Source organism: Gambusia affinis, linkage group LG12 (genome assembly GCF_019740435.1).
Source record: "Gambusia affinis linkage group LG12, SWU_Gaff_1.0, whole genome shotgun sequence".
NCBI classification, from domain to species: Eukaryota; Metazoa; Chordata; class Actinopteri; order Cyprinodontiformes; family Poeciliidae; genus Gambusia; species Gambusia affinis.
In genome coordinates this window covers 3,088,971-3,113,706 of record NC_057879.1, presented here as the reverse complement: position 1 = coordinate 3,113,706, position 24,736 = coordinate 3,088,971, and the positions used below count along the sequence as shown (strand labels likewise).

At 43.0% G+C, this 24,736-nt stretch overlaps 3 protein-coding genes across 4 annotated transcripts; 2 read left to right on the top strand and 1 right to left on the bottom strand.

Annotated features, from left to right (window-relative positions):
• The first annotated feature begins 742 nt into the window (after positions 1-742).
• On the top strand, positions 743-11,658 carry slc35a3b (solute carrier family 35 member A3b). 2 transcript variants are annotated; one of them, XM_044133109.1, is made up of 8 exons: positions 743-836; positions 2,803-3,049; positions 3,790-3,944; positions 5,375-5,497; positions 6,567-6,735; positions 8,817-8,935; positions 10,651-10,784; positions 10,891-11,658. In XM_044133109.1, the coding sequence occupies exons 1-8, from the start codon at positions 825-827 to the stop codon at positions 10,979-10,981; spliced, it is 1,050 nt and encodes a 349-aa protein (XP_043989044.1). In that variant the 5' UTR covers positions 743-824; the 3' UTR covers positions 10,982-11,658. The 2 variants fall into 2 exon arrangements, with proteins under 2 accessions (XP_043989044.1, XP_043989043.1); XM_044133108.1 differs by lacking the exon at positions 743-836 and adding an exon at positions 907-1,982.
• Positions 11,659-14,652: 2,994 nt separating this feature from the next.
• Positions 14,653-18,004, bottom strand: fam78ba (family with sequence similarity 78 member Ba). The gene is made up of 3 exons (XM_044133106.1): positions 16,843-18,004; positions 16,475-16,754; positions 14,653-15,813 (listed from the first exon to the last, which is right to left on the bottom strand). Exons 1-3 carry the CDS (start codon positions 17,175-17,177, stop codon positions 15,571-15,573), a joined length of 858 nt encoding a protein of 285 aa, XP_043989041.1. The 5' UTR covers positions 17,178-18,004; the 3' UTR covers positions 14,653-15,570.
• Positions 18,005-18,049: 45 nt separating this feature from the next.
• On the top strand, positions 18,050-24,412 carry cmpk (cytidylate kinase). Its single transcript, XM_044133107.1, has 6 exons — positions 18,050-18,419; positions 20,287-20,433; positions 21,467-21,619; positions 21,705-21,781; positions 21,998-22,094; positions 23,684-24,412. Exons 1-6 carry the CDS (start codon positions 18,285-18,287, stop codon positions 23,723-23,725), a joined length of 651 nt encoding a protein of 216 aa, XP_043989042.1. The 5' UTR covers positions 18,050-18,284; the 3' UTR covers positions 23,726-24,412.
• Positions 24,413-24,736: the final 324 nt, after the last annotated feature.

Below are 24,736 nucleotides of genomic sequence, written 5' to 3'. Positions count from 1 at the left end.
ATTTTTTTTTAAAAGGATTTTTATGAACTGTCAAATGTAGGGCTAAATAAACAGAAGAAGATATTCGGCCGTTTAAACAGTCGCAGCTTAATACAGCGGGCCACAGATAAAATTTTTCTGTGAAACGTAACTCCAAGTTGGCTGCATTAGGCTAGGTGGATGCTTTTCTTCAGCAGGAAAAAGAAACTTGGAGGGCAGATGGAAGGAGCTAAAAGTAGCAAATATGAAAGAAAATCTGTTAGAGGCAATAAAAGACCTGTGACAGACTGGTAATCTGTCCAGGGTGTCTCCTGCCTCTCGATAGCTGGAGATTGGCACCAACAACCTCCTGACCCCAATATGGACATGGGTGAACAGAAAATGGATGGATGGCAATAAAAGACCTGAGAACGGGATCACAGCTGTAACGCCATGGTTTATGTCAAAGCTAACTTGTTAGTTAGAGAGGCCTAGTCCAAGTTCAGGCTTAAATTTAGTTGAGAATCTGTTTCAAGATTTGGAAATACTTAGTCTCCATCCAGTTTGACTAAGCTTGTGTAAAAACCATGTATCATTTCCTTCCTCCTTATCATTTAGCTGTACTGATACAATAAACAAATTCACAGGTCTGTTTATTGTAATTTAGCAAGCTGCTGAGTATTATTTTTCTCACCACCTATAGACACTTCAGAACCAGTTTCAGAGGGCGTTTCAGTCAGGTATTCTGTGGTATTTTTTGCTGACGGGTTGTCGTCATCCAACCTGCTCAGTCGGCTTTGGGCTCTGAAGGGAGACGGTGGTGTCAGCTGAGGCTTGTACTGAGTGTGTGAGCACAGACTCAGGATATGTCCGCACAGGTTAGTACGGGACGTTTTTACATTTTTTTGTCAGGTTTTCCAGAATGTTCTTGTTGCTGCTTGCTGCGTTATCTTGATAGGGATCTTTTTGAAGGACTGTCGGACGCTTGTCCCTGGCAGTGCGACGTCCAACAACCTACTGGGTTGATGGATGTTTCTCCAGATGGGCGGATAAAGTTCTCATGTGGCTGAAATTGAATAAAACCCATTGGTTTGAGTTACAGTTCGAGCGTCTTACAGTGTGCTACAAGTTTACCTGTAATGCGTTCAAGAGAAAGAAGACAAGAAAAGGATAGGGTGATCTTGAAAGAGAGTCCAATCCAAGTTGTCGGAAAATACACAGTGCAGCATTCTGTGTTAAAGCCTAACCTTCCAGCCTGGTTTATTCCAGTTTGTAACCCAGTTCTCCTTCCACAACCTCCATTTCTGTGATGTGAGACGGCAGTGAACGTCGAGAGTGTGTCTGAAACATTCTCCGAAAGACTGTAGTCGGTGTGTTTGATTTGAGGAGGGATACACACACTCACACACGCTCAGGCAGTCAAATAGAGGAAGACTGTGCCGCCGTGCTCCCCTCTGCTTTGCACGGCTGACACATAAGAGCGTCAGTGTGCTGGTGTGTTGAACACGCCCCCCACCTCCTGTTTGTGGAGAACGCCTATTGCTCCGCTTGACGTGTTTCACATCCTCCTTGTAGTGCAAACATGAAACAGCAGAATATTACCCAGCAATTTCAGAAAACAGATGCGTGGACTTTGTCTTTTAGACTCTTTAGAGGAAAGCAGGAAGTCAGTTCTGTTTGAGGAGTGTGTAGGAGTGAAAGTATACTGTATAGCAGTGACGGTAGTTTGAGCGAGGTAGTAACCTCAGAGAGGAGGCATACCGCTGCTCCTCCCACCACCAGGAGAGCACCGTTGGACCTTCCCTGTGGTTAGAAGTGAGGTTCCTGCTCAGGTTTAGTGTGGATGGTCAGACTCTGTCACCTTCCTCTGTGCCTGGGAAGCTCTTCATCTGGGGTCACAACAATGAGATGACAGGGGAAGGAGGAAGTTCAGCTAAAACCATAGAGGAGTTTCAGGAAATATGACACCGAAGCGTGAAGAAAATTTGTCCTTAGACATCCAGGATGTAGCAGATGTGAAGCCGGTAATACATCTTTACTCTCTAACTTTGCCATTGTGTCTCCAGTGTGAGACACGAACATTACTGTATCTGTTTGTGCAGTTGTCCAAAGTTTGCCAACAAATGTATGTGTGTCGCTACCTGACCTAGCATGAGCTAGCTTGTATTCAGAGGGGCAGTGTTATATGTAAAAAAATTTTTTTTTAGCTTTATTTGATGTTATATTATTCCTTCATCAAAAACATGAATGGAATGTTGCTTAGATTTTTTCATGCATGTTTGAGAAATCCTTTATCTTCCTGTGGCAATTGTTCAGCTGCGCAAAACGCCTTGGTGGACCTAGCTCCGCCTTGGAGGTGAAGCTTCTTATCAGCTCCTTCAGACTAGCCGGCAGGAATTAGCAAACACCTGGTGGAACTGCACATCTGCTGAGCTCATTATATCAGCTACTTCTCAGTAAAACGCTGGTAAAAAAAAAAAAAAAAAGTTGTTAAAGGGTTAACAGAGGAGCCATGTTGTGATGGCTTCTTGAAGACGGCGTTCCAGAAAGAGCTGGAGTATTTAAAGAGACAGAGACCCAGTTTTAAGTCATTAAATTACACAGTCAAATCTCTTTTAAGTTATATTTGGTAAGTATGCAGAATTCTTATAAGAACTGAAGGTAACAGTTAGTTGATTGTGCTATACAATGGCACAATGTGCCTGGAAGTACGTAATACTGCCCCTTTAAAACAGGTTTTTGCAAACAAACAGATGTCATATTTCGTCAGATGACAATATTTGCTTAGCCTAGATATTTGTTTCTGCTGAAATAATCTTACTTTGGTTTTTGAACATCCTAAAGGCTCTAATTCCAGCTAGGAGCTCGGAAAAAGACTCCTCCATGATGGTTTCGTCCACACCCCACTCCTCACAATTAAAGTATCTGTCCCTGGGGGTTCTGGTGCTGCAGACCACATCACTGGTTCTCACCATGCGCTATTCCCGGACCCAGAAGGAGGACGGCTCCCCCTACCTGGCTTCCTCTGCAGTGGTGGCTGCTGAGGTCCTTAAAATCTTTACATGTACCTTCCTTGTCTTCCAGGAAAACAGTGAGTGGGTTCTTTTTCCTGCGGCTCATGCAGCAGTACACAAATGCTCCCCTGTCCCACAGTACGATGGCGTACTGTGACCATTAAGAGACAGGAAAAAAGGAGGAGAAAATTCTGCCAAAAAATCTCTGAATTTTTTTGAAAAAACTTGGAAATTTCAAAGTTTCAAAAGTTGAAAAAGTTTGCAAAAAATGTCATTGTTTTCAACATGGCAGAGATTAATCTCAAAATGTTACTTTTTTTTCTAGCAAATTTTCCACTTTTCAAACTCAGAAATGTCCTTGTTTTTTCATTTTTTCCAACCTTTCTAAGATAAATCTAAATATTTCTGGTTTATTTGATCAAATTTTCATCTTTTGAAACTCAGAAATGTCCATGTTTCTAGAAATCTTTTTTTTTCTTGAACAATTCTGAGCCTAATCTCGAAGCATCTTTGTTTTTCTTGCAAATGTTAAACTTTTTAAACTCAGAAATGTCCAAGTTTTTTTCTAAAAAGAATTTCAAAGTTTTTTCTTTCTAGCAAATTTTAAAATTTTGAAAATGTTCCTTTTTTTCCTTTTTTTTTTTTTTTTTTTACAAAAAAATTCTGACGTTAATATTAAAATTCCAAAAGATTTTTTGGCCGACATTTACTCCTCCATTTTTTTTTTTTTTTTTTTTTTGCATCTACAGTGGCCCTAATATGCCGTCATACTTGTACTGTATGGGACGGAGCCAACAACTCTGTTTGTTTCTGTCAGAATACAGTTTGCGTGCGATGAACCTGCAGCTGAAGGAGGAGATTCTGAAGAAGCCGGTGGAGACCATGAAGCTGGCCGTGCCTGCGGGGATCTACACGCTGCAGAACAATCTGCTCTATGTTGCCCTGTCCAACCTGGATGCAGCCACCTATCAGGTTACACGTGGATGTGATTGGTCAGGCTGACTGTGGGTTAGCATTTTTTTGGAGAAGTTGGGGAGTTCAGTGGCTCTCCGACGCATTCTTTCTGGGAAAACTGCAAATACCTTCCGGCTTCAAAGTGCCTCATTATGATGCCTGATGGGAGTGGTATTTAGTTTAGATTAGTGTGTAGATTAGATCAGCTGTAGTTGAACTGGTAAATGTTGCCAGCTCTAATTACTTGTAATTCAAAGCAGCAACAGCCATCGGCAGCACTGTATCACTAGACCACATTACCACTCTGTGATAATGTGGTTGAGTGAAGCGTCCTCTCTGGTTTTATTATGCTATAGGGTGACCAGATTTGGGTTTCTGAAACGAGACAATGTTTTTTTTTTGTTTGTTTGTTTGTTTGGGGTGGGGGTACTTCATACACCCCCCCCCCCCCCTCCCAAAAAAATAAATAAATAAATACTGTGTCTCGTTACTGACCTTATACTGCTTAACAGTACGGAAAGCAAAGCTGCCTTCTGCTGCAGTGACGGCTGCACTGTCTGACTTTGTCACAAAGAAATCTGTGACTTTAGCCGAAGAGCTTTCGCCTCTGGCTGCTTTCGCGTGCTTTGCTGAATTCACGTGCACTTGCAGGTCGTTGGCACCTTTATTTGCCACAGACACATTAGTTCCTGCCTTCACCCGTCAAACACTCCGCCTCATAGGGATCACGACCTTGACGAAAGCACGGGAATCTTTTCTTTAATTCCTCAGTAAACGTACACTTTCGTTTAGGCATTTTTGCCGTACAATCGGCGGACACACATGTGCTATCGCCTGTCACACTTAAGGTTTAACTAGTCTAGCAGCCGGTGTACAAGTCAACTCAGCTATCTTTACTTTTCCCACACACACTCGCACACATAATGCAACGTGATTGGATTTGGGGAGAAGGGCATGACTAATTTGCCATACAAAGAAACCTGGAATGGAGTAGTGGAACAGAGTGTAATCACAATGCACTGTAAGCTATGTAATGTGTTTTGAGGCAGTTGACCAAAATCCCGGACGATTTTTAAATTCCCCCAGGACATCTTTTTAGATCTGAAAAGTAGGACATGTCCGGGAAAAAGAGGACGTCTGGTCACCCTATTATGCTAGTAGGTTTGCAAATATGTAAGAAAGAGGTTGATGTAATAAAACATAAATGTAAGTAAGTACTTCAAGTTGAATAGAACATTTTCATGCTAAAAGGCTGCACAAACTTTTGATAATTTTTTTTCACAACTTGTGCTAACCCTAACAAATGAAACTAACATCCATCCAAAAACATTAAGCACTTATTATTCTTTTCTTTATCAAAATAATTCTGTTAGGACTAAAACAAGTGCTCTGAAAAGGCAAAAAAAAAAAGCCCGTACATTTATATTGTTTATGTTTGATGGACGCAGGTCACCTACCAGCTGAAGATCCTCACTACGGCTCTGTTCTCCGTCTCCATGATGGGAAAGAGGCTGGGTCTGTACCAGTGGCTCTCCTTACTGAGCCTCATGGCTGGAGTCACGCTGGTGCAGGTGAGTCAGGTCCATTGAATTCTGCTGAGTTGGTTTCCATGGCGAACGTTCACAGCCAATGTGCTCTCACTGCACATTGGCTAATGGGTCCAGAATTTAATTCAGTCAAAGTATGGCATCTTACGCCCTCAACCTGAGGTCCAGAAAACACAATTTCTAAATTGCAGTGTGTTGCATAAAAAATAAAATTAAAAAATTCCATGTGAATACATTTGATCACGCAAGAAGTCATCAAAAATCATGTTAGCGACGGATGTAAACAGTTACATGAGATATATTCACAATTCAGTGCTCATCATCTATCAGCCAATCAGGGGAGAGGTCGGTATCTTATTCAGATGTTGGAGCAACAAGCCCCGCCTACTTGGGAGCAGCTATGTAAGCGTTTTTTGGGAAAATTGTAGTCTATGATTTTATAGATAATGGATTCAACACGTTCGTATAATAAACTTTTATAAACTGTGCAATGAGCTCTGGTGGAGCCAGCTGACCTTTGACCATGGAGGCCAACTTCCATTGCGTTTTTGCAAAATACACCAATTACAATATGGGAGAAAAGCCAACTCATTCTATGGCTAAAATGTTTTTTTTGTGTTTTTTTTTTTTTTTTTTTGTCAAGAAACGTGAGCTTTTTTGCGATTGCATGCTTCTGTTAATAAGATTTATTTTCCAATTTTATGGTCAATGAGGTATAGACATTCTCTCTTTTGGGAGTGATAAGGAGATCAGATCCAAGATATGGGCAGCAATAGCTTCCCCAATGTCAAAGTTCAAGAAACAGATGAAGTACTGAGTCTTCTGAACGTTCTGAGGGGAAAGAAAGAGAGCAGAATACGCAAACCTAACGGCAGCAATAGCTTCACCAGAGCCTTAATAGACACAGCTACTCACAGAAGCACTACGCCAGGCGTACTTTCTATAAGACAGGAAAATAAAGGCATGAGTTGACACCAGCTGGTCCCAACAATGCACACTCAACTGTCTCTTTTCACTACACTGTCCTATTTCCTAGCAGTTTGATCACAACGTGTCCTGATCATCTGATCTAACCCGAGTTCGTCCTCCCCAGTGGCCCACCGACTCTACAGGAGAGCAGAAGGTTCTGACTGCGGGCTCACAGTTGGTTGGACTGGTGGCGGTGCTGACGGCCTGCATGTCCAGCGGTTTTGCTGGCGTTTACTTCGAGAAGATCCTGAAGGAGACAAAGCAGAGTGTGTGGGTCCGCAATATACAGCTGGGTACGATTCTGAACCTAACATCATGGCCACAAAGGGACAGTATTATGTAAAACAGACTCTTTTTTTTTAGCTTTACATCATGTTATAATAGAATCCCACCATCATAAACATAGCGGGAGTGTTGCTTTGATTCTTTTCGTGCATGTTTGAGAAATCAAAGCTCCTCCTCAGAGCCGCATTTTCCAAGTTTCCGCCTCCCAGAGCATTCCTCTCCCTCGACTCCACCACTCCGCTCCTTCAGACTAGCCAGCAGCATTTACCAAACACCTGGTGGAAGAGGAGCCATGTTGTGATGACTTTCTGAAAGCGGAGTTTCAGAAAGAGCAGGAGTTTTTAAAGAGACAGAGGCCCAATTTCAAGGTGTAGGTGGAACTCAAGCTGCTCCTTATTCAGCTTCATCTCGAATTACTTACACACAGTTTTTTAATATACATATCTAGATATCACATAAATTCCTTTAGCTTTATTTGTGTATCAAACTTCTAAACCTGGGACAATGAATTGCAAAGTCATAGTTGATATACAGTAACTAAAGGTAACATAGTGGTTTTATTGTGCTATAAAATGATACTATGTTGCTGAAAAACATAATACTGCACCTTTAAAGACGCCAAGGCTTCACATTGTTCTGCATGTCCCAGTTTCCCTCCAGCTGCTTTCATTGGTAGCATTTTTAGATTGTAGTCAGGTTTCCTTAGGATGCCTTTGTACAGCTGCTCCTCTTTTGTCCCCCGGCAGTCAAGTCAGCAGCAGTGTAGTACCTGTTTCTGTGCTCCACTGAAACAGGTTTTTCATGCCCCGGAGCTGTCATCACTTTCACCTTCCTAACAGTGACGTTCGGTGAGCTTCAGAGCTGGTGAGGCACTGACTTAATCATAATCATATTGACAAATATAGGCCCCTTATATGCTATTGTTTACATGAGGAAATTCCGCACGTGTGGACAAAGCTGGAGGACAAAAAGACTTTTCTTTTCCATGTCATGCATGGCCGCGCTGCCGCCGTAGAATAATTCTGTTAACTCAAAGTGCAACTCAAAACCACTTCTTTCTCGCTCTCTGTATCAGCGCAGCTACACGCAGACTCGTTGCCATAGCAACTGACAGTAACGCCACAAAACCCCCTTCGCCCCACCCCAAAAAACACTCCAATATTTCCCACACTAAAAGCAGAACATTCAGCCTGTTGCAGTACTATGGTTTCAGGCTTAATATTTATTTTGCGATTATGAATACGTGATTGCTGCGGTAAGAGGAGAAAACTATAAATGTATCGCTGCATTTGAGGAGGAGCGTGCTCCCATAGAATGGCAGCCAGTGCAGTTAGCGAGAGGTTGATCAATCCCAGGTGAGGCTCAGTGGCTTCCAAGCATTTGAATGGGAAAATTCATAATTCATATAATCAGAATTAGTTAAGCTGAATTTCTGCGGACTCAGGGGGAGCTGCGTTATAAGGATCGAGACCGATGCAGTTGTTTCTTACTCATTCTGCTGCATGTTAGCGCGCAAGACGTAACCAACAGGATTTTCAAAATAAAACCTCCTCCAGACTCAATACAGAGAACGGCTATATTTAATTATTTCTTGCATGGCCCGGTACTAATTGGTCCACGGACCGGTACCGGTCCGCGGCCCGGTGGTTGGGAACCACTGCTTTATAGTACAAACTACAGGGTGAAAATATAAATACATATTATTTTATCATTATATATTATTTTCCCTCTCCTGACCGCAAGTCACTGCTTCCTAATGTTACTAATGTTCTCCTTTTCAGCTGATAATGGGTATAATTAAAACCTCACATGTGAGAAGAGCGGTATTTCTTTCTTTCTCTTTAGTGAAACATTCTGAACCCCACAGTCTACAGTCAATAACGAAGGTAATGGCAAAACGTTTTAAAGCAAAAGGTGGACGTTTGCTTGTATATTTTCTGCTGTGGAGAATCAAGCTATTATTATTATTTTTTTGGTGGTAGTCATTATTTTGGTTAGCATTAGCGTCGTTAGCATTGTATTTCTTCTGCATCATCAGCTGTGATGTCGGTCTTTGTGTCATGTTTTTTTTTTTTTCTTTCCCTTCCAGGTTTGTTTAGCCTCCCGTTGGGCTTGATAGGAATGATGGCGTATGACGGCCAGAGCGTGAGAGAGTCCGGGATGTTTCAGGGCTACAACGCCATCACCTGGACAGTTGTTGTCCTGCAGGTTGGCTCGCTTTGATTCCGTTCGGTATCTCCGATTTTATTTCCATAAGAAAAACGGTTGAAACTTGAAGAAAAAGTATACAGTTCTTAACTCGACTTTGACTTTTATTTTATTCTAAATAGTCCGTAGGAAATATACACAACACCATGCAGGCAGTATTCACACCCCTCAAACTTTTTCCCCCATTTTATCACGTTACAGTCACAGACCACTCTATTTTAACAGGATTTTGTCTCAGACCAGCATATGGTCAAAGGAAGTAGAATTATTAATGTTTTTTTAAAGCTCTTTTTTAAAATGAAAAGCTTTTCATTTCATTTTTTACTTAACCCGTCTCCTCCCTTGGTTCTGCAACGTTCACTAATGAACCTCTGAGGCCTTCACATTTAGATTTGTACTGAGATTTTTTCAGAGTACCAAAATAAGGAGGGCTGGACACAGAGCCGGCCCAAGCCTCCATGGGGCCCTAGGCGAAATTTGCTTTTGGGGCCCTTTAGTTCTGCTAAACAATGTGGACTGGCTGCAATCAGCAGTCCGATCATTAGATCATCCACACACCTGCTATAAACTTATTGCATCTCTGGCAGTGTTGTTTGCATCATGTATGTGTATATAATGTATCAGCCAGTTGATTTCTGGGTGCCAATTTCTTTAATTTTGGGGGATCGTGATCTGTTGTTACTGACATGTGAAGCCCATCTTATTCCCCTGATCTTATCTTTGTCAGCAAAGGTTTAAAAATCAGCCTCTGTCTTCTTCTACTCTGCAGTGAGAGGTTTGACTGACAGACAGACCCACCAGGTCAGGTCTGAACGTTTACAGTTAACAATATTCACCCCACTGTTGCCAACTCAGCAACTTTCTTGCTATATTTAGCAACATTTCAGACAAACAAACGTTCATATCAACCAAAATCAAAATGTGCTGGTCAGGTTTTTTACAGATTGGTAACCAGGGATCGGCCAGAAAACTGCAACCATGCAGCCCTACACACATATTCATTACATTCTTTGATTAAATACATTTCTCTTAAGCGTCACTCCAATAGCTAAAAATGTAATTTATACCAGGTGAGGTTTTCTCCCCTGAGTATGTGGACTGGTTCCGGTACTGGACTGATTCTGAGCCTTCAAATGATTTTAACAGACGTTTCACATAACTTAGAAGTTGTTGTAAAAATAATGCTTGTTTTAGCCACAAAATGATTTTGCTCAGCGTAGTAGCCCTGGGGCTACTTCAGATTGCCTTTTCTTTTTAAGTTTCATTTTTCTTTTCCTGCACAGCTTGGCAACCTTTCATTTGACTCTGTCTTATAAAATAAAATAAAAATGATGGTTGTCACTGGACAAGCAGGGTGTGAATACTTCTGCTGCACGTTTTACTGTGTTTATTTCATTTCACTTTTATTTAACTAGGTAGGTTGATTGAGAAGAAATTCTTGTTTTCAACAATGAATCGTTCAGAAAACATGAAAACATCGTACAACAGAATAAATGGTCAGTGGTGTCCATATATGACACGAAAAGTCAAAGTAAGCAAAAATAATTTATGTTTCTATTTCTTCTTCCTACTATAGGACCAGTTTTTGACATCAAATCATTTAAAAGTTTTTTTTCATTACTGTTACTATTCGGGGTTATTTAAGAGGTGAAAGTAGTTGCGGTTTTACTGGTTTGTTGGGATCACATGAAAAACTTTCAAACTTTGCGTTGCAGGCTATGGGTGGACTGGTCGTTGCCGTGGTGATTAAGTATGCCGACAACATCCTCAAAGGATTCGCCACCTCCGTGTCCATCATCGTGTCCACCCTCATCTCGTATTTCCTCCTGAATGACTTCAATCCCACGGGGTAACCTTGGCGGCGTGAAACAAGCGTAGCGAGTCGCCGTTTGTGTATTGGATTGGTATAAATCTCTCCGCTCTGTCTCTCTGTCTCTGTCTCTCTGCTCCCCCAGGGTGTTTTTCCTGGGAGCGACGCTGGTGATTGCTGCCACGTTTCTTTACGGCTACCACGGCAAGCCCGCCAACAGCGCCGTCAAAGTGTAGTCATGGAGATCCAGCGAGCTGATGGATAGGATGGGATGGGATGGGATGGCAGCCCTCCACCTGTCCGCCCCTCCACAACTCCTTCCTCCTCCCGCATCGATGGACTGTGAACTGTAACCACCGTTCTGGTGCTCCCGTGCTTAAGATGCAGGAAGAGTAGGAGCAGTGGATCTGGTTACCGTGGAGCCACTTCAGCTGAAATCATGGAGGATCACATTTCTTTGCAGAAAACATAAGGTCGTTCACACTGTGATGCTGTGAAAATAAACAGAGCAGCTCAGTCTGCAGTTACGGGAACGTGGGCTGTTTTTGTTTTAATGGATTTTTTTTAACTTTAGTGACTCGGGAATGGGAAACGGCGTCTTCCTAAATCAGAGCCTCATATCTGACAGCATCCTAGTCAAATGGGGAGAGCGCAGGCTCCCCCAAGTGGCGGGACGAGGAGGACAAACGTTGGTGCAAAGAGGAGGGGTTTACCTCCGCCAAGATGTAAACCCCTCCATGCTGGATGTGCTTTTGTTTTTGTTTTTTTCATACCAGATGAGATAAATGTAAGAAAAGCAGCATGACTGACCTGACATTGCTGCTCACCGTCTTTGGTATTTACTTGAAATTTTTTTTTTCTTTTGTCGTTCTATAAATGCAAAATAAAGACTTTTATGGATGAATGAATTAAAGTATGCTTCTAATTGATTTTTTTACTCACTTCAAAGGAGCGTACACGGGGTCTGTGTGTGTGTGTGTGCTCTTGTGTCCACTCTCACACTGATGCGTTCACAAAAGAGAAGAGGAGCAAGGCGCATCCATGAATATTTTGAAAATGTTTTTTTCCTACTCTCTTTCCCCTTCCCTTCCAGTTGCGCCTCACTCTGGAAAACCAAACCGGTCACTATAGCAACAGATGGCTGAGTAAGCCAAGGCGCTGTGACAAAAGCAGAGACACCAAATCATCGCGCCCTGTTCGACCTCGGACTGTTTTCGACGGACTCATTGTGTTCTGCATTGTGGGTTTGGTGACGGAAAGAAAAGGCGAGGAGGAGCGGAAAAGGTGCAGTGGGAGAGGAAGGTGAGGCGTGAACCTGGAGAGAAGCACAGATGGAGGATGAGTCATGTGACAACGTGTGCGGAGTGGCAGGCAGGACCTTGGAAAACTGTCAGGATGGACGGACCGTGACCAGGAAAACAAGGAAGAGGTGAAGGTGGCAGGGCCGTCAACAGAATGTTTGGTAAAGGGCAGCTGCTGGTTATCTGGGGGTGGAACACCAAGTTAAAACAAAAAATAAAACAAGCAAACAAACACCCGATGTTCCTGCTCTGTAACTTTCTCAGTTCAATTTTCTCGCATAGTGATGTTTCTAGTAGGGATAAATTGATTGCAGTTTTCTGGCCAATCATCGATTATCTTTTGCCTGAAAAGACCACAGAATATTGATACGTTTCCCTGCATTAGAGTGTTTGTGTGAAAAACAAACTTTTTTCGGTAACACTTTATTTGGCGGGTTGTGAATAAGACTGTTATGACATCGTCATGAACATGACTTTAAAAATTATGTAGCTTTATGTTATTAAAGCCAAAGTTTAATCAGTAATACTTTTATAACAAATTTATGCCAGATCATGATTTCTTGGTTAATGTCAAGTTGTCATAACGAAGACATTTTAAATAATGTCAGCTTTGTATTAAAAGTGTCATGATTTACTGAATGACACTTTATGACAACAGTCATAAATATTCATGAATAGTTATTCGTGTTCATGATAAGTGTTATGTCATGTTCATGATGGTGTCATGACAGTCTTATTCACAACCCATCAAATAATCAAATAAACTGTTACCCTTTTTGCTTATATATTAATATCTTGGGTGCACCAGTTACAGTTTGCTGGCCGATCACAGAACTTTAAATCACCTGACCTGCTCTTTCCGATTTTGGTCGTCACAGATTTGTCTGAAAAGTTGCTAAAAGTAGCAATAAGGTTGCTAAGTTGGCAACAGTGGGGTAACTCTTGTTAAACACACATGCGCAAATGTATCCAAGTGGGCGTGTCTGTCAGTCAGTCGTCTCTCATGTTAGGGCAAAAGAAGACAGAAGTTGACTTTCAGACTTTTGCGGACTTAGATGAGATCCATTACTTATGTAAATATCGGCCCATCGCGATCTCTCAAAATTAAGGAAATCGGGCCGATTTCTCGTCCAGCCGATTTATCAGTGCACCCTTAATTTCCAACTTTTATTTCAGTTCTTTTTGATGAGAATGGCTTACGGCCTTGGAACAAAAGCCGCAAAAATCAGTTGTTACATAAGACAAGATACAGTATAACAATAGATCCTAATTATCAAACTAGTGTAGATCAGTAGAGTGAGGGGAGGCGATCAGACTGTGGTTCTGCTGAGGTGTTCAGGAAACATTACACATGCTTCAGTAAAGTACCATGTGAACAGTCAGCTTGTTCGGTGAGCTCCTGCTGGACAGCTGCCTTTAGTCAGCAGGTTTTCTCATTGGTGTAGACTATAATATGTTCAACACAAAACATTTTGGCCTGTAAAATGAGAAACCGAAAGGTTTCAGTAGCTGTAATCCATAATCACAGAAAATGAACAGAACTAAATGCTTAGAATACATCACACTCTGCAAAAGGAATCTATATGATGAGATCTTAACATTTTTTGACTTGAATTTCTGAAATAATGACATCTGTGATGATATGCTTTAAAAGTATTAAATAAGGATATTCAGTATTATCACATGCTTTTTGTAGCCCATTTAATAATGTGTGCATTTAGCTTTAAAGCACTGTAGCTATATTTTTACATAGATTCATGATTCTTGATTTATCTGGAAGTAAAATGTAAACTTTTTTTTATGTTTTTCTGCAATATGTAACTGGCTCTGACATAAAACAATAATGCATAATCCTACTGTGATTACCAATTAAAATATTATGTTATATTATGTCTGTGGATTACAGGAGGATGAATTATGGAAGGCCAAAAGTTGAATTAATATTCAATAATTGCACTTTAATGCAGCAGCTCTTTATGAATTGCCAATCAAAGTCAGTGGGCGGGGCTTACACTGCTCTCCAGGCAACCAATCAAAGGCCACTGTCTATTTAACAATTCAGTAACAGTTGCTGCAGGGCAGCTGACATAATTAAATAAAGCATGACTTGCATATGTTTGCATACGATTAAAACATTAAACTAATTCAAATTTCATTTTGACATTTAAACTATTGACCCACTTGAGTAAATATGCATGGATGTATTCATTTCAAGTTTTATTTAAATTGTCACATATATAAATAATCATTTTATCATTTATTTGTTTCTCAAAATCTGATACAGTTTGCCCTCTGTAGGTGGAGAAGTGAGGAGAGAAAAAAATAAAAATTGACACGAGCATTTATGTGTAGTACATAAATGTCGCAAGTCTCTGAAGCAGGTTCCTTTCTTAAATTCATGTTCATAAAAAATATTACGCATACAGGACTGCCAGGGAGGGTGGGGGCAGAAGAGTGACGTCTTAGAAGTAGTCTTGGTTTAATTCCAGACCAAGAAAACTATTAAGAATACATATAGGATCCATTACTGGAGTAACTATCTGTGACATAACTTTATTAGTGCCACGCTGGTTGGTGGACACCTCCAGCTACAGTAAGTGTCAGTGTGCCTTATGGCAGTATTCCAAATCATTTACACTGTACTTATAAGCTTGTCTGGCATTGCTTTTTTTTTTTTTTTTTTTTTTTCTTATTTAACGCATGAAGAGATCCAGCTCATCTTTAAAGCCATCCGACACCCACTGAAATACAGTATATCAGCCGCACAAAAGAGGCGAAAATATACCAGAAGTGATAGAGGACTCCTGTGAAAACGATAGCAGTAGTGTTCCCCTTCCACGTGGGTGCTCTCAATACAATCTGATGGATGCATGGGTTTAATCTTAAACCTAAAAAGACTCATATAATACTTAAGATTCCTTGAACTGGTCTGAGTACATCCTTTAATAGCAGTACTGGGTGTGCTGAAGGCCTTTGTTGGCACCGACGAGGTCAAACCAGCCCGCATCGTATTTTGGCTGACTTGTCAATCAAAATGTCTTCAGGTATCAAGTTATACAAAACAAACTGCTGCTCTTAAACTTCTATAAGAACAATTTTTTTTCTTCTTCTTCTTCTTTTTTTTCAGTCTCCTCACTCTCATGCAATAAGGTCTACATAAGGATGCGGGATACAGTTCTTGTTGTTGACTAATACCTCTGCGGTACGTCTAAAATCTGGGTTTGTACTTTGCTAAAATGCAGGCAGAGATAAATATGCAGTTCAAAACTTATCGGGGGGCGGCGGGGTTTAGACCAGCCGTGATGTCGCTCAAGGTCCTGGAGGACAAACTGTGGTGTTTTTCTACTGACTGCTGTGTCAGATTCAAGATTCAACCTTCGCTTTGGCTTAAGGTAACAGTCCACTTCAGTCCTTTAGAAATTAGGACCTGCAAGGACACCAGCGGGCACTGTGACCACTCCGTCCTCCCTTTTTCCTTAAAGGGAGCACCTGTGCTTTTGTCTGTGCAGAGATTTCACCCCCTCCTATTTTGGCGGTATGACCACAAGCGGTGCCCCTCTACGCGGCCTCCACATCAGCACTTGGGCGTCGTTGGCGTTCGGCCTACCCAGAGCGTTGGGAGGAATGGGCTCCTGGTAGTTGAGGATGTGCGGCTGCTCCTGGTACGGTCGACCAACAAGCGAGGCCCTGGATCCGAGTGGCATGTCCGGATCCACGGCGATGTCGACCCGCATCCTCCATCGCACCGTCTGCAGCACAATGCGCTCCTAGAGAAGACAAGAAGGATGTACTCGGTATGGCAGTAATACTCCTTCAATAATGGGAATTATGATGGTCTTGAAGTTGCTTTATATTATCTATTGCATGATTGTTTGTCTTGAACAGGAGTGTCCAAGTCCACACCTGGAGAGCTAACACCCTGCAACTTTTAGACGCATACCTTCTCTAACACAGCTGGATCAAATGAAGTCACCGTTATCAGGTCTTTGCAGAGCTGAACTGGTGAAAGAATTCAGCCTTTTGACTAAATGGCTGCGAGCAGGGATGCATCCAAAAGTTGCAGTCTTGAGGACTGGAGTTGAGGTCTTAAACTATGCTAATCTGTCCAGAGAGAAGCTGAACAAGCTTGCAACACAACAGAAAACATGCCTGACTAAAATCTTCTTCTGCAGCCTGACTGAGTTTTAATGACCACTGCAGGGGCTTTCCATTGGCCATAATTCAGTCATTTGTAACTTTACACCAAAAGAGAAAAGTGCAAGAGGAGCTGATACCGCCACAGCCTGTCTTTGTGAAATACAGAGTCTGGATGTACAGCCAGTGTTCTGCATTAACAGCTCAGACAAAAATGTTGATGGAGGCACATGAAACTGAAGCAAAATGATGTGAGAACAGACAGCCGGCTGGCTCTCTGCGGTCTGCTCCTACCTTGGTGACAGAGTTCATGGCCACCAGCCAGGTGATGAAGCTCTGGTCCCGGGTGATGTGGGTCAGCATCGGGGTGTTGCTGTTGCTGATGGGGACTGCCCAGGTCACGCTGGGGTAGAAGTTGTCATTCATGCTGACCGTCAGCCGAGATGGTTTGGACGTGGGGCCGGTCAGGGTCACTGTCTCCGTGGTGTTGCCATACCAAGGGTAGCTGACGCCATCTGAGTCGCTAATGGCCTTCACCCGGCCCTCTCGCAGCTCTGGTAGCTCCCAGCTAGACCTGCGCCAAGACAGGACACAGACAGGTGAAACTTACTTTACCTGAGTGAAGATGCAACATAAAGAGCCAGGTGGCATCTTCTCCTCACATGCCAATATCACCATAGGTGTTGTAGAACTCCATCTGGGTACAGGCTTGGATCCAGCCCACCACCCAGGTCTCATTGCGGGGCACAGGCGGCATCACAACTCCTGCTGAGGCCCTGAAGTAGGGTGTCTTATAACGGAGCACAATCGGTGAGTTCTCCTCTATGATTGTAGGACACTGGTCAATAGAGGCAGACACCTCGTACACCACGATGTTCTCCCGCCTGATGCGGGGCTTGCAGGCGATGCTTTGAAGGCAGCCCATAGTGGAGGCGACAAGCAGAAGGAGCAAAAACAGAGAAGGAGGGACCAAGTGATGCCTGGCCAGTATGCTCATCAGTCCCCCCTCAGGGCTCCACCCGTGCCTGGAGAGCAGACCTTAGCTTTTAATTGCACATCACCAGTGATTAGTTGGGAAGGAAGAGTGGAGAGGATGATCGGGGAGTGCCACAGTCACCACAGATCAAGCACACAAACATCTACCATCATATCTCCAGGATGGTGTGGAGGGTGGTTTCGGGGGAGAGCATATCACAGATCTCCGCAGCCTCCTCCCCCCGGTCTGTCTGCTGACTGCCGCACTGCCCTTGGCGCTCGTCCCCAGAAACTGCAATCCGGCCTCCCCTGGGCTGCTGCTTCCGCTCCGCCAAGCGTCCCCCGCTCCTGGTCGAGTCCGCACGTCCGGCTGCACGTCGGTGCCCCTTGATCCTGCTGCCCTGCTGCCGGCTCTGCGCTGTCATGTCAAGTGGCGACAGGGCAGCCAGGTGCGTCAGAGGAGGAGGAGGAGGATGAGGGCTGGGATGCCTTTTGTTCGCTCGGCTTTCCTCGGATTTGCCCGAAATTCACGCGGCGCCCTCGTAAGCCAAAATCGGGGTCTTCATCGCTCTGACCTACATGAAAACAGAAGATGCGAAAAGGCGAGCTCGTAAAGGCGGAGCCAGCGGGGGATGTTTTAAAGCTTTCCTCGCAGTGTGCTTCCATCCGCGGAGACCCATGAATGGTGCATCATGAATGGAGGCAGCGAGGCGGAGTGGACGTGATAAAAGCATACAATCAGCCCCTCGGTTAGCCGCCTCATCGCTAGGCTGTGGATCATAACGGAGGGGAGAGCATCCTCTTCCCAGCGGCGGGTCGCCTTGTACGGTTTGGAGGTGCTGATGCTGTAGAGGCAGCGGAGGGAGGAAGGGAGAGAGAGAGGGCGAGAGCGAGGGAGAGGGATGGAGGGAGGGAGGGGCGTCACCCGACCTCTGCATTGAAAAAAATAACAAGTGCACTGGGAGGGCGTGGTCACGACTCTGCATCACGCACAGTGTGGGGAAACCTCATTGGTGGATGAAGTCAACAGCGGAAGTGGAAGCCGTCCTGTTCTTCCACCGACCGACACAACTGACACGCACTCACCGGTCACCACGGCGCCGCTTCCCCGCTCGCTCGGTGCTGGTTTATGTTGGGCCGCTTGCTCGGTAACGCGTCGCAGAGCTTGTTGAAGCGGGTGTCGCACATCATGAAGCCGAAGGTTATCTTCGTACTGGGCGGGCCCGGCGCCGGCAAAGGGACGCAGTGCTCCAAAATAGTGGAGGTATGATGGAGGAAAGACAATGAAATCTGGCGACTTCCGTTGCGACGGTGTAGCTAGGTGACACGAGAAGCTTTGAGGGCTTTGACTTATTATTACGTTTTTATTAACAATGCAGTAACCATGTCTTTTTTGTCGACTTCCGCTTGTCCTCTAAAAATAAATGTTAGCTAGCTAGTTAGCTTCGTTTTTGCTCTGATACTATGGCGCTTATAAACAACCAGAACCTGGCATATAGGAAGCGGGAAAGACAAGTTTAATGAGGCCAATGAGACCAACACGAGCTTTCTATACATCGCCAGTTTTATCCAGAGCAAAAAGGTGAATGAATGAGCGAAGCGAACATGACGTAGAGCAAACAGAGCCGGCAGGATGTTGGGTCCTTTCCACCGCCTGGTCGGTACAGCTGGAGTTATGTAACAACCAGAGCCAGTCTGAAGGGCACAGGGACCCCCTTCATCAAACAGAAATACATGTTTGAGCAAACATCTATTGATTTACTGACAAGATGGAGTTCACTGTACCGAGCTTAAAGCTTTAGCGTCTTCTCAGTGTATTTTCTTTCATGGAAATGTGAAACATGACCAGTAAGTTGTTGAAATCTGAAAAATAAGATCAACACACGAGGTAAAGGGGTTACTTTATTGGCCGGCTAGCTACTAGCAAGCTTTAGAGTCAAAATTGTCTTCGGTAATCCTTTTTGAAATCTTTCTCTGTGGCTATTTTGCATCTTCTGCTTCAGTGATGTCCTACTGCTGCTGTGTGGTTATTATCTAGAAGAAACAACAACAACAACAAAAAAGGCTGACCAGGCACCTGTTAGATATTAATGAAAAGTGAATTCAAACACAGTTTCACAGATTATTGATCTCAATTGGTTTATCTCTCACAAATCCCAATTCAGTTTGAAAATGCTTTATCCGTCCCAAATGTCACAACTCGTTTCATGGAAATATCTTCAAAAATCACTGCCGATGCTGTGTAAGGATTTCCTGTAGCAGTCAGTCTTCCAAAGGTAGCCTTTTGAGGCCTCTGACTGAAGACTGTTGCTGTACAATGGTGTGACAGCTGCCCTGACATGCTAACAGCTCATTATCTGGGAAGCAGAGACGGTATTCCATCCATAGCAGCGTCTCCTGGACGGCAGCGTCACTTTTTGGCTGGCTCTGCTCATCCACCTCGTTGGCTTTTGCCTCTCCAAATGTTCTCACATGAGCCCCTTCACACTCTTGTTCTGCAATCATTCAGTTCAGTCCTCCAATCAGGTGTTGTATTGCTGGGATTTATTAGCTCCTAATTCTTTAGATCCACATTTTGTTCTCCTCCAAAAAATAACCTCAAAATGGAATGTAAAAGGAATTAAAAAGCCGCCAAATATTCTATAGAATCATATCTCATAGCCACTTTCAATAACGCGAGCATATCACCTTCAAGAGCACTTTGTTTACAGACCAGTTATAGAAGAAAAACCAGTTTCCATCTGTTAGCTTAGCATCTTTCTTCCTGTCAAAGTAGTAAAAGAAACTGTAAAACTGGTTTCCTGCTAAAAGCATTCCCAAGTGGCGCACATGCTAGACGTTTGGTAGCGAGGGTTTATGACGGAGACTTTGAACCAGGGTGACTGGGTGTCGGCTGCCACGTTGCCAGAGCAGCAGTCAGACCTGAATGACACAAGCTCTTTTCATTCAGGGCAACAAACAGCCGACTTTTTTTTCCCAGCTGCACGCTTACAGTCTGATAAAGCACTCATCGTTTGTTTGGATAAAAATGGAGCAAGAAATGGATGCATTTGTTGTGTTTTAACACCAAAGATCAGTTGATCATGTGAAAATTCTAATGTTTTCTCTATGTGTGTGTTTGTGTGTTTCAGGCCTACAACTACACTCATTTGTCAGCTGGAGATTTGCTGAGGGCAGAGCGAGGTAGAGAAGGGTCCGAGTTTGGACAGCTCATCGATAACTATATCAAAGAAGGCAAAATCGTCCCGGTGGAGATCACCATCAGCTTACTCAGACAGGTACGCAGCAGGTCCAGGTTCTGCATACGAGTTGCACACAACTTCAGCTTGGGTGAATTATGTGCAGAACCATACGACTTCGTCAGGCCCAGGCTTGATTCAGACGGACTCAATCTGGAAAAAAAAACACAAAACATTTCAAGCCCTTAGGGAGGTTGGGGAGATGACTCAACAGAGTTTATTTCAAAATGTTATTTTTATTAGTGCAATGAAAGAAAGCCAGCGTGTCATAATAAACATTCCTGCAGCTGCTCCAGGCTTGCCAAGAGGTTATTTATTCTGCTTCTTTCGTGAACATCTGTTGTTCTGTTGAAGGTTTTCTCAGCTGCTCTGAGTCGCTCTGACTTTGTTTGTACCAGTCATACAAACCTGCTGCGTTTGCGTTCACCAAATAATCTCAAAATTTGACATTTCAAAAATAAATGTGCTTAATTTGTCGTATTTAGTTATGATACCCACAGGCATTGTGCTGTGTATAGTACAATTTTTTAAATTATTTTATTTGTTCCATTCGGAAAAGCTACACAAACCAACCCCAACCTGTGTGATAATGTTAAAAGCCAAGACGCAGGCCTGATTACTGTATGCTGTACTAGATGTGTTAATATTTATCCAAATTAAGTCTATAACTCTTTTGACCATAGAATTGCACAATTTAACATTTAAAGTAAATTTGCTCAGTGAAAGCACGTGAAATTTGGCCATATCGAAATGGATTTATTTCACAAAACTGCATCGGAAACACTTTTTCAATATCACAGGAGTCACATGATCAACAACTAAATGTTACCACTGGCGGAAACCATGAAAAAGACAACGACAGGAAGTAGCTGGAGGATGGTGGCGCGTCTTTTTAATGACTTGTTGCTTGAACAATCTTATCTTGGGGATTTTAATGATGTTTCTTATTTAATGGAAACATCACAATCCCAAAGTTGTGTTTCTGCGACATTAGCGGCATGTTGACAAAAGTGTTGCGTACATTTTTTAATGTGCAGCGGCTGCCATTTTTGTGGTTTATCCCCCCATTTAGTCCATGGAAGAGACGATGACCAAAGACCAAACCAAGAGCTATTTCCTAATCGATGGCTTCCCTCGTAACGAGGACAACCTGCAGGGCTGGAACCGGGTCATGGACGGCAAAGCAGACGTCAAGTTTGTGCTTTTCTTTGACTGCAGCAACGAGGTACGCCACCGAACGGGGCATCTGATCCCACATCCGGCTTATTGTAGTCCAGCACATAAAATATGAAGATGTGATATGTGCACAGGTTTGCATCGACAGATGTTTAGAAAGAGGGAAGAGCAGCGGACGGACGGATGACAACAGAGAGAGCCTGGAGAAAAGGTGAGACGTCTGCAGGGTGCTGAATGCCTGCTTGTTTGATTGGTTTCTGTGTGTAGAAGTCCAACTAAAATCCAGCATGTCTGATTGCTGTGGCCTATTTAACTGACCGACTGGATACCTGCGTGTGTCGCTGGCCTGATTTACGTCTCGTTCGAGTCCCTTGTGCCGCCCGACCCCAATTACCAGCTTCCGTTGCTTCTTCTCCTTCTTACGCAGAATCCAAACCTACCTGAACTCTACGCGACCAATCATCGAGCAATACCAGAAACATGGCAAGGTGCGCACCATCGACGCCTCCCGCTCCGTGGACCAGGTGAGGAAACGCCGCGCCTCGATGCGGCTCGTCACTCTTCTGTTTCGCCATTCTTAAAGCCCGCTGAAACATTTCCACGTTTTGTCGTGTTTGACCGTCACTTTGCTAGTAATAAAAAAGACTTGGGACATTTTTTAAGGAAGGAGACGACATGAAGGGAACTGATTCAAGGTTTTCAACATTTTCCGCAAATAAAAGTCTGAAAAGTGCGGCATGCCTTTGTATATTGTGAGCATCAAGCAAAACTTGTTACAGGTTTCTTCTTTCCGTACCTTCATAAAGGCCAGATTTGTGGAGTTCTTGACTAAATCTCGGATGTTTTCTAAGGACGCTCTCGGCAATGAGATGTTGCATCACAGACGGTTATCCTTCAAATAAATAAATACTCCTCTGCAGCTCTTTCACAGTTACCATGTCCCTGTCTCCTGCTTCCCTGATTAATGCTATCCAAACTCGTCCTAATTTTAGATATGATTTTATTTTGTAGTGGAAAGAACAGCAGGTAGAGGAACTCCTGCCTGACCTGTCCACTGTCTCCATCATGCTGGTTCTTTAACAATCGTCTCAGTCATGCGGCATCTGAAGCCCTTTGGGGTTTAATTCAGAACAGTCTTTCTCTAAACGTGATCCGCGGGCGCCCCCTACTGGCCCGCAAGGTACTGCATGTAAGCAACTGTTTATTTACCGTGACTTGAGCTCAAATTGGAAGCACAAGATTCAGATTTGAGCTTAATCTTTTTTTAAGCTGAAAGTTGCCTTAACAAAAGACTGTTTTTAAAAATGATAATGGATAAAATTGTATCACTCCAAAAGAAAAACTGAAGACACCGGTGGGAGGAAAACAATACCAGGATTAGTTATATGATCAGAAGAAGCCAAATGATGTCTGCTGTCAGCGTTGATGTGTTTGTTCACTAGTGATTCGACTCTTTTGAACAGTCCTACAGTTCATGGCAATGAACGGTTAACGAGAACTGTTCTTTGTTTTCTACAACTTTGCTTGCTGATAGTGCTCTGCTCACACATCAACAACTTCTGTTACTTTTGTTTCTGCCAGTGCAACTCAAGTCTTGTTATGGTTCTGATTTGATTTGATATCATTGGAAAGTTTCGAATCCACACATTCAGATTCTGTAAATAACTCAAAATGCCCCGAGTCGACTCGTTCATGGTTTGTGGTGGCCGTCTTCTAAACGGCATTAACTTTTTCATTAGGATGAACAAAGACAACAGTAAAGAATAATAATTGTAATGTCAGGTTGTATTTATTAAGATGTTGTTATTGTGGGGGTATTTTCCAGTGAGGTCGTCTGTGAGTGTTTGTTAAATGTGTTAAATGGTCCTCAGCCTGGAAACGTTTGAGGCACTCTGATTGAGAGGTATGCCACACTTTTCAGATTTTCACATGTACAGTAAACCAAATTTGAAAATCACGCATCATTAATCTTCCAAGTTTTCTGCTGCAACGTGACAAAAAAGTGGAAATGCTGAGTGAGAGTGAATGGAGACAATGTTTGTTTGTCTTTTTTTTTTTTTTTTGAACCACAGAGTGAAACTAAGCCCCGCCCTTTTGTTTGCTGTCCCTCCAGGTGTTTGCTGATGTGAAAGCCATCCTGGACAAAGAAGCTTGAGTTTCTCCCAGCCGTCGGCAACATTCATTTAACTTTTTAAGTTTCTTTTTATCCACTGCGGTTCTACTTTGATGCATTTCTATGTCCTTTCCAGATTAGTTTTTATGTTTGTTTTCCTTTTGATTTCCATGTCTTTTTGTAAACGCGACGCTGTTCGTGCGAACACGCCGCGCGGTGGCAGAAGTGATGGAGTTGGGGGGCCGGGTGTCGGTAGGTCGATAGCTACTTGCCATCGACCCGTTCAGTGCCTCGCCTCTCGAGACGCTTCTAATTTTATCAAAGACGCTGAGCTCTATCATCAACATGGTATTTAGCACTAATGTCTTCACAGTATCATGTCGTGAGAAGGAGCTGTGATGCTTCAGACCAAACTGTCATGTGACCTGGCGACAAGGACCGAGTAGACTCTTCCATCGATCTGCCAATAACCTTTCAGACATCTCCTTGAATTCAATTCTACATCTGTGTCATGTTTGGACAGCGGCTGCTCCACGTGGAAGCATCCAGCGTCTGGTTGGGGGGGGAAGGTGGGAAGAGTGAGACGTGTCTTTAGCAGAACATTTTGATGCACTTCTTTGAAGAAATAACACCTGGGACAAGTTGAAGTAAATATGTAGATGAAAATTATTATTTTTTTTGTATGATGTGTTTGAGGAGGATTCATAAAGATGGAAAGTGAAAACAAAATATGGAGTTTGTTTGTTTTTTTTTGGTTAAACCAAATATCATAACCAATATATAGTTTACTGTTTATCAAAATTTCGAGTTATTAAATTTATTGTATTGAGAACACCTCTCAAAGTCAACTGTGAACTGTGTGAAATTGTGAACATTGAATCCTGTTTCATTAGCCACACCCTGTACACATTACTACATATGTTAATATCAACACAAACAGAGTCGAGATCCAACACAATGTGTATACAGCTGTTTCCATTGAGCAAATTTATGCAATTTGGCTTTTTGGAAATAAATTGGCTCAATAAAAACATGCATATGTTGAAAAGAAAT

Excerpts from the sequence above, each read along its gene's own strand:
- slc35a3b (XM_044133108.1), top strand. The coding sequence starts at position 1,920 with ATGACACCGAAGCGTGAAGAAAATTTGTCCTTAGACATCCAGGATGTA. Across the intron at positions 1,983-2,802 it reads ATGTAGCAGATGTGAAGCCG|GCTCTAATTCCAGCTAGGAG; the intron begins GTAATACATCTT and ends AACATCCTAAAG. Across the intron at positions 3,945-5,374 it reads TGGATGCAGCCACCTATCAG|GTCACCTACCAGCTGAAGAT; the intron begins GTTACACGTGGA and ends TGATGGACGCAG.
- fam78ba (XM_044133106.1), bottom strand. The coding sequence starts at position 17,177 with ATGAGCATACTGGCCAGGCATCACTTGGTCCCTCCTTCTCTGTTTTTG. Across the intron at positions 16,755-16,842 it reads ACCTATGGTGATATTGGCAT|GTCTAGCTGGGAGCTACCAG; the intron begins GTGAGGAGAAGA and ends GTCTTGGCGCAG. Across the intron at positions 15,814-16,474 it reads CCATGAACTCTGTCACCAAG|GAGCGCATTGTGCTGCAGAC; the intron begins GTAGGAGCAGAC and ends TGTCTTCTCTAG.
- cmpk (XM_044133107.1), top strand. The coding sequence starts at position 18,285 with ATGTTGGGCCGCTTGCTCGGTAACGCGTCGCAGAGCTTGTTGAAGCGG. Across the intron at positions 21,620-21,704 it reads TCTTTGACTGCAGCAACGAG|GTTTGCATCGACAGATGTTT; the intron begins GTACGCCACCGA and ends ATATGTGCACAG. Across the intron at positions 22,095-23,683 it reads CCTCCCGCTCCGTGGACCAG|GTGTTTGCTGATGTGAAAGC; the intron begins GTGAGGAAACGC and ends CTGTCCCTCCAG.